General features: G+C 45.4%; 1 protein-coding gene across 1 annotated transcript in view; it reads left to right on the plus strand.

The window, feature by feature from the left end:
• The window catches only part of ITPR1 (inositol 1,4,5-trisphosphate receptor type 1), a 322,601-nt gene that overhangs the window by 183,417 nt on the left and 126,346 nt on the right, over positions 1 to 12,838 (plus strand). The window contains exons 34-38 of the mRNA XM_052638520.1: positions 488 to 608; positions 2,821 to 3,005; positions 6,858 to 7,006; positions 7,912 to 8,023; positions 12,457 to 12,489. Coding sequence (XP_052494480.1) covers positions 488 to 608; positions 2,821 to 3,005; positions 6,858 to 7,006; positions 7,912 to 8,023; positions 12,457 to 12,489 — 600 coding nt within the window. The remainder of the gene's footprint in view (positions 1 to 487; positions 609 to 2,820; positions 3,006 to 6,857; positions 7,007 to 7,911; positions 8,024 to 12,456; positions 12,490 to 12,838) is intronic.

Consider the following 12,838-nt stretch of genomic DNA (forward strand, 5'->3'; position numbering starts at 1 on the left):
CTCCTTTTACCATTGGAGACACTGTGTGAAATAGACAAGGAGTGTTCTAGGTGAGATCCACTTACCAGTTTATCAAGGCTGATTTAAAAATATGGGTTCTACTCACATAACATCTGAAAAGAACTCTGGGAGTTTGTCAGCCTTAATCTTTGCATTTTATATCTTGCAAGAAGTTAAAGGTCAGAGAAGTAAAGTGACTTGCCTACAATCACACAGTCAGAATACCAGCGCTGAGGCTGTGATTCCACCGCTCCGTCCAGTGGTCAGACTTAGCATCAAGTTTGTGCATTGCCGTAAAATGCTTCTGACTTGGTCTCCGTTGGCTCCGCCACTTCTGGAACCCTGTTGATCACCAGCCACCCCCTCCCACTCTTGCCTAAGGGTCTGTGAACCTGTGGTTCAGGGCAGTGTCTGCTTCTGACCAGCGTCTCGGTCACTTACAAGTAGATGTCTTCACGCGGCCTCCTCCTTGTCCTCTTTCTTGCAGACTCGTCAGCCCGTCTTTGTGCAGCTGCTGCAAGGTGTGTTCCGGGTTTACCACTGCAACTGGCTCGTGCCAAGCCAGAAGGCCTCGGTGGAGAGCTGCATCCGGGTGCTCTCTGATGTAGGTAAGACTCCGCCTCGGTCTGGATTTCACATGGTGGAAACAGGCCACCCAGCAGCGATCAAGGCCACCCTGGACAGAGCACCAGCTCTGCAGCTCTGCGGAGCTCCCTCACACCAGAGGCCGCAGACTCAGGGCTGGAACCCCAATCTTGTTGATTCTTAAACCTCCCTTTCATCTCTCCAAGCCAGCACCTCCCAAAGTTCAGAGCCAGCAAGTCCCAAAGAAAGGTAGGCTTTGAAAAGCCAGATTGCATGGTTAAATGTTAGGCAGGTCTTGGCGAGTTCCAGTGTGCTCAAGTGCATTCAGGGGCCTGGGAAGCCCCTTGTTCAATAAAGTCATCTGTTGAATCCGGTAAACATAGTTGACCATTTGGGAACTTTCTTTTCGTGCAAAGCGCATGCCCACCCCCGAGGAACATCCTTTGTCAGAGATGGCGATCTGCTTCCTCCTGCCTCTCGGTGATAAAACTTCTCCATCCCCTGCCCTCTCCCCTCCTGCTCCCCATCGCCCCTTGTCGGCAGCTTTGAAAGGAAGTTATGACCATTACTTCACCCTGATTTTGTCGGTCTCTGTTCTGTTGCCCTGTTCCACCCCCTTCCCATAAATACTATGGAAAGGGAAAGCCTTCCTTCCTAAATTGAGAAGGGTTATCCGCCTCTAGTAGCTTTTTAGCTCCCTGGAGACACCAGAGATGAGTAGGGCTCTTAGCGCTGTTGAGCAGTTGTGTTCCATTGGGCTGGTTGCCCGATCGCAGTCTTCCCTGCCTAATTCCCTTTATATGCGTATGGCAAGCTCTCGTGTCTTCTTCTTATTTATGTGGCACAATTTCACAATAAGAGATTAAGCTTTTGAAAGGGTATATGTTATTATAGGTTCATGATATGACAAAATAGGGCTCTGATCACCCTGAATTCTGCCCTTATGTGATGGTGCCTCTTGAGGTTGTTGGTTAAAAGTGGGGCAAGTTGCTGAGTTGGCTAGCTCAGTGATCATCAGAGAGAGGAAATGTTTTAACAGCCTTGGCAGTGATGAGAAAAGGCAAGGAGCGTTGGTGTTTGTTAGTGGACCATGAAAACTGCACAGCGCATGAACCCCAGCACTTTTGTGCTTCTGCTGGCATGGAGCTTTGAAGACAGGCAAGAGTTGTCTTACTTTTTTTTTTTTTAATGTTGTTGGATCTCCCAGATAGAAAGCAGGATTGTTCATCTGGTTATCAAACTTAATTTTTAAATTAACTTTTTATTTAGCAATAAATTTAGACTTTTAAGAACATTGCCAGGATAACACAGAGTTCCCATATAACCTTCAGCCAGTTTCCCCCGATGTCTGCATCTTACATTACCAGCTATGTTCGTCAAGACTAAGAAACTGAGATGGGCCTGTTGCTGTGAACTAAACTTCCAGACTTGGTTTTCAGCCCTGGTCCCACCGATGCCCTTTTTCTGTTCACAGCACCATGCAGGTCACCACATTACGTTTAGTTGTCTCTGGTCTGTGACAATTTCTCATGTCTGCATGCTAGGTCGTGTCTGACTCTGCGACCCCATGGGCTGTAGCTCGCCAGGCTCCCCTGTCCATGGGATTCTCCAGGCGAGAGTACTGGAGTGGGTCCAGACCTTCCTTATTTTCTGTGGCCTTGACCATCCTCCGATGTCCTAGTCAAGTATCTGTAGAATGGTCCCCCTTTGTGGATTTAACTGGTTTTCTCATGATGAGACCAGAGCTGCCCTTTTTTTGAAGGAGGTTAAAAGGGAGACAACAGCTTATCTGGACAGAATAGCTTATGTCATAGTAGATGTTGTCTTTTGTACTATGTCTGGCTTAAAACAGCATTTTTTAGATGGTTGGAAGAAGACAAAACCAGAGACTTTTTCAAAAAGCAGTTTACTGGTTAGAAGAGTTCCCTGTCTCAGTAATTCTTAAATGTATGGATATATCTGAGCCCCTAAGAAGCCATTCATTGAAGAAGCCCTTTGGACCTGCCTGAACCGTATGACCTCGGAGCATGTAACTTTTCTCACAGCTGCTGGCCTCAGAATTCACATTGGAAAACCCAACCTAACAGAGAGTGAGGTTCAGCTGAACTGCGTATCCTATCCACGCTAAAGCTGTAGGCATGGACACGCCTGCCTGTGGGATGATGGGGGTAGTTTGTGTTTCGGGGGGTCTCTCATCACAGCTGTGGGCTCACGAGCCCCATCTCTCCTATGCAGCCAAGAGCCGGGCCATTGCCATTCCCGTGGACTTGGACAGTCAGGTCAACAACCTCTTCCTCAAGTCCCACAACCTCGTGCAGAAAACTGCCATGAACTGGCGGCTGACGGCCCGCAACGCCGCCCGCAGAGACTCTGTCCTGGCCGCTTCCAGGGACTACCGGAACATCATTGAGAGACTGCAGGTAATGCCCAGCGCTGATGGAAGCAACCCATAACCCGGCCTGAGGCGGCTCCCCACATTGAAGGGCTTCCTTGAGCCAGGGAAAATCCAGGATTGGCCCCAGGGGGATATCACTGTGATGAGTAGGTCGTCAAATGCAGATATGTGTGTTGGGCCAGGAGAGCAAAGCTCCTCGGGACCCAAAAAAACTCCCGACAAAGTCATAATCTTCAGAGATTGTTCATGGATTTACAAATCTCTTTTTCAAGAAGTCCTTTGTCACTTACTAGGAAGGAATAAATCAGTATTAGAAGAGGATGCTTAGAATAAAGAGTGTAACAGCTCCTATTTTTTCCCCATCATCTTGGGATTTTGGCCTCTTGAATCAGTAGGTAAACAAGTGTAATCATAACTGAGAGAGGAGTTGTCTATCAAATGAGCCAAATGAAAATAAAAGTGTTACTAAATTCTAGCTAGATTCTAGTCTGTTTACTTAGTGCCTACAAAGAGACGTGCTCTTCTTTTGTTAAGAGGGAGAGTAGTGAGGATTAGATGATGTGAAACGTTTAAACATACTCCACAATATTAACATCTTCCTTTGAACAAGCACCTCAGGTGATTTCCTCACAGATGACACATGGACCATGGTTAGAGAGTCGCAGATCCTTCAGATGAGCTTGGGGCCGTGGTGCAGTGTGATCTCAAGCCAGTGCCCGATCGTGGCTCTGCTGCTTAGAAGTGCATAACCTTAGGGAAGTTACTTAATTTCTCCAACTTCCTAACTTGTAAAAGCATTTAATAGTAACACCTACGTCATAGGGTTGATACGAAGATTAAGAGACTTAAGGCGTCCCAGTCGCTTGTGCCTGCCTGAGAAATGACAGCAGCGATTATTTTATTCTTTGACTCTTCTGGAGGTTACTGGGCTCAGCAAGGTGTTTCTTGCTCAAGTTCATTCATGCAGTTGCAGTCCGATGGTGGTGGTGTTTGGACTCACCTTGAAATCGCACTCATTCACACGTTTGGCAGTTGATACTGATTGTTAGCTGGGACCTCAGCTCTTGCCTGAAATATCTACACGGAGCCTCCCCATAGAGGATGGACTTCCTCACAGCATGGCAGCCAGGTCCCAAGATAAGTCTGGAGAGATAGTTAAGTAAAAGCTATATTGCTCTAGTGACCTGGCTTCAGAAACCGCATGGCACCCTTTCTGTCATATTCTTTGGGTCAAGATAGTGACGTACGTCTACTTAGGTTCGAGGGGGGGACATAGACCACCGTTTGAAGAAGAAGAGCTTGCAAAGTCGCTTATACTGCAGTGTGTGTACCGCAGTGGAAAATGCAGTACGCTTGAAGCGCAAAGAGCAGAACCTGGCTGGCAGTGAGCCAGGTCGCTTGATCGGTGACCTGCTCTTCTTGTCAATATTATGATGATCATCATCCTTATGACCATAGTAATTATCAGTAACAAGGGAAGTAAATGGATCTCTAAGGGTGACGCAAGTCACCTAAAGAAAAGAGAGTTCATTGATGCGTTCATCAGCCCCACCCTAGGCACAGGGGATACAGCAGCCAAAGCCAGAAATAATCCTGACCTTCATAGAGTCTCCAGTATTGGAAGGGAGAGAAACAATGAGCAGATCACACAGATAAAAGTAAAATGGTAAGAGAGACAGACACTGCGGAGGAGTGAGCAGTGCTGTGAAAAATACTGATGAGAAAGCCCACCTTGCCTGGAGCTGGGGGTGGTGGTCAACAAAGGCACTGCTGGGGAAGGAACATTGGAACCAAGACCAGGGGATGGGGGGACTGACTTAAAGAATGGAAGGGAAGGGAAGAGCTTGTGAGGAGGCCATTGCACAGGGGAGAATACAGTGCAGAGACCTCAGGAAGGTTGGCTTGGCTGGAGCCCACAGAGCTGGGTGGATGGGCGGGGCTCTTGCCGGTTAAGGAAGGAATTTGACCCTTGTCATGACAGCGCTACTTCTTAAACAAAGGTAGCCTGATTCCCCATGAGGTGTTTCCTGATTTCCACTATGGTTTAGAAGGAGGAAGGTCATTGTAGACTCTTAACTGGATGAACACACAGCATTTTCTCCTGCTCAGACTGAATTATCTGTGGCTTAGAAACACACCCGTGCTCTCCTTAGATCATTATGCATATTCTTGGGTAACAGAACAAAATACATAAGTTTAGGCAGTGCTTGTTTTAAAGACTTGGCCAGTAGCCAAAGCGATCCTCATTTATCTAATGAGTTATTGTCTGTCTGAGTCCCTGCAGTTACGAGATTGCTCAGAATGGCAAAAGTTGTCATAATGTGAGAACATTAACTTGCAAATGAAGTGCTTATGTAATTAACCCCATTCAGACATCCCCTCACTTAACACTGGCATCTCCCCCTGCCCATTGCTTTGCCATTCTTGTCTGTTGGTCTCGCCCCGATTGCCGAATGTTCTACATTTGACAATACAATGCAAATCAATTGCAATGTGAAGTTCCAACCTGGCAAAAGATGCAAGATTTCGTGAACACGATGCCGAAGAACTGTTTCAATCTTGTACAAAAGCTGGAGACAGATAACGAATTGCCAGAGTGAGGGCCAGTCACTGTTGAAGAAGAGGAAATTGGGTGCTTTCCCAGAGAGAACTGTTAGGGAAACTGACAAAATTCTCAAAGAATTTTGCCAAAGCAACCCTCTTTCTGACTGTGGTGTGAAAGTCAATCCAAACTAAGGGATGTTGCAGGGTACTCATAATATTGTTGGGAATATCGCCCCCCGCCCCCCGCCCAAAGCAGTTTGATTTAGTCATGCATTCTTTGAATGCATCCTAAATAAGACTGAGTGATGACAAATTTTGTTAAATGTAAGATGAAGTAGAATTGTATTCATAAGCTTTGGTTCCTAGATAAAAGATCACTCAATTCTTTGTGAATTTGAGGCCTATGAAATTTGGGTCCCTAATTGAGATGAGTGCAATTACAGTGGGCTTGGTCCATGCAAAGCTTCCTGGTGAATTACCTGATCTTCCCCAGCGTGTCGTGTTCTGCCCTTCTTAGCCAGCTTGCCGGTAGCTTGGTTCTCAGTTAGCCAGCCAGACGGCAGACTTGAGCATCTTTTGGAGATGATCTCTCATCTGTTTCCTGCCATTTGCCTTTATATGGTGTTTGTTGTGTTGGTTTTGCTGCTCTTTCAACTTCTCTCTGTTTTCCTTTCCTACAGCTATGTGTTTTGCATTTGAAGACCATCATGCTATCAGGGTACATGTATTTAGCATGTTGATACAGCATGTTCATTCCTTTGTGTTCTCATTTTTATATGATATTTTATTATACGAATAATTCATGCTCATTGGAAATAATTTGACAATACTCACAAGTACCACTAAATAGAAGAAAACTGGAATCACCTGTAATCCCACCTCTCAGAGAAAACCACTAATGATGTTTTAATGTTGGCTGCATATCCTTTAGACATTAATGTTGCTGATAAAAAAGTGGATCATAGAGTCCATACTATTGTTTGGCCATTTTTTTTACACTTGTAATGTAGACACCTTTCCATGTTGTCGAATGTACTTTTTGCATCCTATTTTTAAACATACGGAATGATGCCTTGGGTAGCATAAGGACCATCTCACAGAGCGGGTGGGAAGGATGTTACGTCTTTGTTATTTCTCTGTTTTCCGCATCAGGGTCTAATGCTTCAGGTAACCGTTGGGCAATGTCTAGTAACTTGAGGCACATACCAGACGGTGCTGAGGTTACTGTAACCCAGCCTAGTCTGTGGTCATGCCTCAGGTCAGAAATGAATGTTCCCACCCTCCGCGGTCGCCTCGGCCCAAGCTGCTCACCTGGGCTGTGCTTCCGTTCCAGGACATCGTCTCGGCCCTGGAGGACCGTCTCCGGCCCCTGGTGCAGGCCGAGTTATCTGTGCTGGTGGATGTCCTCCACCGGCCCGAGCTGCTGTTCCCGGAGAACACGGATGCCAGGAGGAAGTGTGAAAGCGGGGGCTTCATCTGCAAGTAAGCAGCCCCTCCCGCCACGGTGCTCGCTGGGGCAGAACCCCAATGACCAGACGCAGTGCTGGCTCCCGGGGAAGGCGGGGCTGGCCTGGTGTTTGATGGAAACAGCAAGGTCTAGCACGGGGGGTCTGTTCTGACTGTTCTAAAGGAAGTGTGTAGGCGCCGTCCTCCTTAGCAACACTGTTGTTGGGTGACAGCTTCTCCTTTGAGAACCACACGCCTGGTCATTCATCTTCCACTCACCACATGCAGGCAGGATGCCCACCATGGACTGACATACAGACTCCAAAAGCCACGGCCCTGGAATGCTCAGAAAGCTCAAACCTACCAGGGCCTCACAGTCTTTTCCCAGCAGCTTTGTACCTTCTCGTTTTATGCTGTGGGGCGTCACTTAGAAGAAGCAGCTGGTCCCATGACCCGAGATCGCTGTCTGATTTTCACCCTAAGGTTGGTTGGTTGCTTAGCTTGAGCATGAATTCTGCTGCTGCTTTGTTTTCTGGGCCCGTCAAAGGATAAGACTGGATAAACAAAGCGATGGTTGGGATGTGTTTATCCCAACCATCATACTCTTGAGGTTCTTTTTTTTTTTTTTTCAACCCTGCTGACATATTTTGGCTACATTACTGACAATCCTCAGTGGGTAAATAACTGCACTCCATAAACAGCAGTTTTGAGTGGGCCTCTGTCTCCCTTCGGACCTGTTAGCTGCTGCTGACCAGCAGGTGTCGCTATTGAGACACCGACCGGCTGTTAGTGAAGGGACTGCCCGGAAGTCTGTTTAAGTCTGGGAGCCTTTGGTAAACATTAGTTCACTAACAGACAAGTTACAATAAGTTTCTTTTTTTTTTTTTTTTTATGTAAAGGTTGTTTCAGGGATGTAATCCGTGGTTTTCCCCTCCATTCAGGTTAATCAAACACACTAAACAGCTGCTGGAGGAGAATGAGGAGAAACTCTGCATTAAGGTCCTTCAGACCCTCAGAGAAATGATGACCAAAGACAGAGGCTATGGAGAAAAGGTACTGCCTTCTATTTTCATGTGAAAACCAGGCGTTGCTATCAGATAGGAGCAGAGTGGGGGCGCTTAGAAATCCACCTTAGTTCAGGCATATTGACTGGAGGGATAACTTAAAAAAAAAACAAACACCTATTCATCTTGCCCTGAAGGTGATTAAATCATATGAGTCTCTCTTTAGAGTCATATACACTTAGGTGTCTCTTTTAGGCTGTTCGCCATACAGTCTATATTCGGAAAAATAGGAACAACAAGATTTTCCGTCTGTTAAATTCCCAGTGAGAATGCAAATGCCTCTTGTGTACCAAGGTGTGTGTGTTCCTGAGTTTTGGGTTCCAGCTGAGCATAGCTGTGGGTTTACTTGCTTCTTTCTGGTGAAACGTTACACAATCCTCCCAGCGTATGAAGAAACTGCCTCCAGTTCTAACTGGAATGAAGACGGACAGACATGTCACCTTTTCTAACTGAGATTGGGAAATGGACCATGCCTGGGAGCTGAGACTTCTCAGCACATGCAGTGAGCCATGATGTACAGAAAACAGCCCTCACACCCCTGATTTTGCTCCAGGTGGGATAAAAACAGCCCCATTGCTCTTCCTTTCTGCCCCCAGCGAAAAACAGGGCCTGAATTTAAGTCTCACCAGTCTACTTTGAAGGCAATAATATTCATTTACTATCTTGAAGCCACTTTTATCAGCATTTTCCGAGTAGGTAAATGTGCTGATATCGACTTATCAAATACACAGTAAATAACTGTTATTCATCTCTGTGAAGAATGCTTGATAATTAAATCACAGCCTCCCCTGTCAAAAGAGATGGTGACAACTAGATTCTTGCAAGTCTAAAACACTGTCGGAATCTTGCTTTCTAACCTAAGCAGTGTCCGTCCTTAATATTAGAGCAATTCAACATGTGAGGATCTTTGGATAAGAGCAGATAAAACAGAAAGGTACACAGTCCTTTTTGCAGTTTACATTCCTTCACTGGCCCCAAACCACAATGCTTTTAAACATCAATCTAAACTTGTAAAGTGTACAAATTCAATCTTGAATAAATGTTACTTACAAAATAAGTGTTTAGAACTCAGGAGGAATTTCGTGGTGGAAATATGCCAGAATAGAGTTTAAATAATATAAAAGCACTGGTACAAATGGGAAGTAATGAGATGACCAGTCTGCACTTTGTAGACACCCAGGTAGGTCTTGCCCTTGATAAGGTGAGGAGGACAGTAAAAGAGATACACTTATCAGATAAGTAAATAATAGCCATTTATTCCACAGGATGTTTGTTTTTCTTCAAGTGAACTTAAACACGTGTTTTTAAAAAATTGACTCTAGTTTTAAAAACTCGTGTTTTTTAAAAAAATGACTCATTCACTTGCCCTAATAAGATAGACTCTACCAAAGGGACCTTAACCAGCTGTGAATGTATTTGTACCTTTGGGGCAGAAAACACGATTTTAAAATGTGGGGACCACAGTTTTCTCCTCTTGAGAATGTCTGCTTCTTTCTGTAGCCAGGGCACATCAGGTAAGCTTTGTGTCTCTACTCCAGTGAACTTTGTAAGTTGTGCTTCAAAACTTGCTTTGAAGTAAGTTTTCTTTTTAGAACAGGGAAGTATAAGTACAAGGAGTTGGTTGAGAGTCTATTGCTGGGCAGAAAAGTGCATGGGGGTCTTCAGGGCCGTGTGGAAGGTATGCTTCCTGCCACCTTTCCCTCCCCATGGGGGGCCAACAGGGAGAACACTGTCTTGGCCTCTGGGGACATGATCCAAGATGCTGTCACCCTGCCTGTGAGAAAGCTTGTGGAGAGCGATAGAGCCAGGGCTTCGAGAGGCCAGTAGATGATGCAGGTCGTTGTGAAAGAGTTATGAGAGTTGAGAGGAGCTCCTGAGGTTGCAGCTCAATCCCTCTTCATCTGGTGAAGAAATTAGTCACACCCTAGCAGAGAGGGGCTTGGAGGCAGGATGACACTTCCTTCCCGTCGGGTTGGAGCTGTCATCCCCCTGGTCAAAGTGAAAATACTAGAAGCAAGTACGGGAAATGCTCTGCCACCGAGGGAGACATTCTAGAAACCTGTGCTAGTCAGCAGCTCCGCAACGACCGCACAGACATGCCGTGCTTCTGGCCCCACGCTCGGACTGCGGGAAAAGGCTGCTTAACCCTTCACTTTAAAGGGGGCAGGGGGGCATTAAATGATTTGTGTTTCTTCCAGTTTCGTTGTTAGTTTGCACTCTGTCCTGTTTCACTAAGACTTTTGGAAAATGCCTTTGATGGGTTACTGGCTGCCGCTGTTTGAGTAAAGAGGCACAACATGCGGGACAAGCCAACTCTTTCAAAGGTTGGAAGAACTCAGACCCAAAGAACTAACCTTTCTTAGGCAAACCAGTGGGGGGTGTTGTTCAGTCGCCAAGTCACGTCTGATTCTGCGACCCCATGGACTGCAGCATGCCAGGCTTCCCTGTCCCTCACAGTGGGTATTAGTTGATCAAGTAAGTGGAGTGGCCTTTGAACTGGGTGCTCAGGACACAAAGGCAAGTGTGAATGCCGTGTCTGTCGTCTTGGCCTAGTTTTCCTGTTCGTTGCCTCTTGAGTGGAGCTTGCCCCATGACTAACACCCTGCTGGGATGGCCAGGGTTGTTCTGCCTCCCCGCCCTCCCCTGAGTCCTCACAGTCCTCTGTCCTGGTCTGCGGGCCCTCACATCACCTGAGCTTTGGATCAGGCCTAAGAGGCACATCTGGGAGAAGCCAGTGGTCAGCGCACTTGTCCCGGTCCATTGCCCAAGATGTGCCCTTCCAAGGACTGTGACATGTGCTGGAAATGGGGGGCTGGGCAAAGAGGATGGTGACAAAATTTAAATCATGATCATTTAGAAATTAAATTATCTTTTACTGTGGTGTCTCCAAATGGGCCAGCAGTATTTACTAGAGAGTGGTATTAATATATAATACAGGATAGTATAATATAGTGGAATATTAAAAAGGATCACCAGAATAATGATAGAATACATTTTCATGGGATTCTTGTGTCTTTCTCACCAATGTATTCAAAGTTAATAAACTGTAAAATCAGGGCTTTGCAACCATTCTGTGTGTGCAAGGCCTAGCCAACTCTGCTTTTAATCTACAGATTTAACCATGTTTAAAAAAATAGTTACCTCCCATTGCTAAACATCTCTAAGATTTACCCTAAATCTCTCTATAATTCATAGAATATATTCATGCCCCTAGGCCCTGCTTGAAGAGAAAGCATAGTTATTTTATATATTGGCTGCTCTATTACCTACTGTACAATTTTTATTAAGATATTTTTGTTTTAAGAGTCAGAGTTTTGGAAAGAAATTTAGAGGCCAACAGTTAAGGTGAAAGAAGATTTAAATTTACTTAAAATCCATTTTTCTTCTGAATAATGGTACCTGTTACACTACTAGAGAGTTTTTGACCTCAAGTAACGTCAGGATTTTCATTTCTTATGAATTGTCAGTCCCCTGTTAATTACTAGTGCTTCTTTTCTCCAGGCAAATAAACTATTAACATTTCCAGCTACCAGTGTTTCTAGTAGGAGTTTAAATTAGCAAAATGAACTAAATATTAATGTAACATAATAAAAAAAATCAAGGATCCTCCATCTGTCATTAAACATGCATAATTGTCATTAATCCTCTTGTTTTTTCTTTCTTTTGAACTTGGTGCTAATAAATCATTTCATTGTTCCTAATATCACTCAGGTAGGCACTAATCACCTTGGAGGAATCTAGTCTCTTTAATCAATAGTATCAGGACTTAGAATATCTGGGCTGGGGAACATGTTGGTCTTACTGCTTGCTTAAATTGAAGCTAGGTCTGATTTATCTCAGTGGTAGTTTGGACTCAAGAGCCCCCACCCCCATTCAATGGTATAATGAGTCCAAGGAGAGAATTTTCTCCTAAGCTGAGCTGATAGGAGTTTAGCTTTTAACCCGACTCTGTCCCATCCTTTTCTGAAAGGACATGGTTCTTAACCGGGGATCTTGCCCTCGTTCACAGCTCAGTTCCAGTTTTCTCTATGAGGGAGTACAAAGGTGCCATTCAGGGCTCTTGGTTCAGTGACCTACAAGGTTTTTTGTTTGTTTTTTTCTTGGCCACACTGTGTGGCATGAGGGATCCTAGATCCCCAACCAGGGTTTGAACCCACGCCCCTTGTATTAGGAACATGGAGGCTCAACCACTGGGCCACCAGGGAGTCCGGACCTGCGAGGTTTGACACCTGGCATGTATATGAAGTGTGGCAGCATCCTGCCCGAGATGTCAGGGTGCGGTGGTGTCCAGAGTGCCCACACCTCTCGAGACGGTTGCACTCTAGCGATGAGAAGTACAGTGACGACGCTTCTAACACGTAGCTCGCTTGTATTTCCTGCTCTAACGTTGCCTTCTTTTTCTCCCCCCTTTTTCTTTTCCAGCTCATCTCCATTGATGAATTGGATAATGCTGAGGTCCTAATTTCATTTTTTTTAAGTGTCCCATGGTGATGTTTCCATGACCCTCTCCCAGCGAACTCTTGACCTCTCCCCTAGTCTGTGCGGCATCTAGTATCTGACTTTGTGTAGCATGCCTCTGGGAGTGAGTCAAGTCCTTCGTGTCTGTGTTAGCGTTTCCCATGAGTTTGTTTGCCATTTGTCCTTGGAGCCCATCTGAGTCTAGATAAAGATTTTCTAAACTGTGATAAATTTCCATCATTCACTGTCTAGAAGCTCAACTGAATTTGTGGTTGGCGCTAGCTATTACAGATCTCTGAAATTCATTGCTGATGCTTCTCTCTCTGTATGTGGCACTCGTGCAAAA

This window comes from Budorcas taxicolor, chromosome 1, assembly GCF_023091745.1.
Source record: "Budorcas taxicolor isolate Tak-1 chromosome 1, Takin1.1, whole genome shotgun sequence".
Lineage (NCBI taxonomy): Eukaryota > Metazoa > Chordata > Mammalia > Artiodactyla > Bovidae > Budorcas > Budorcas taxicolor.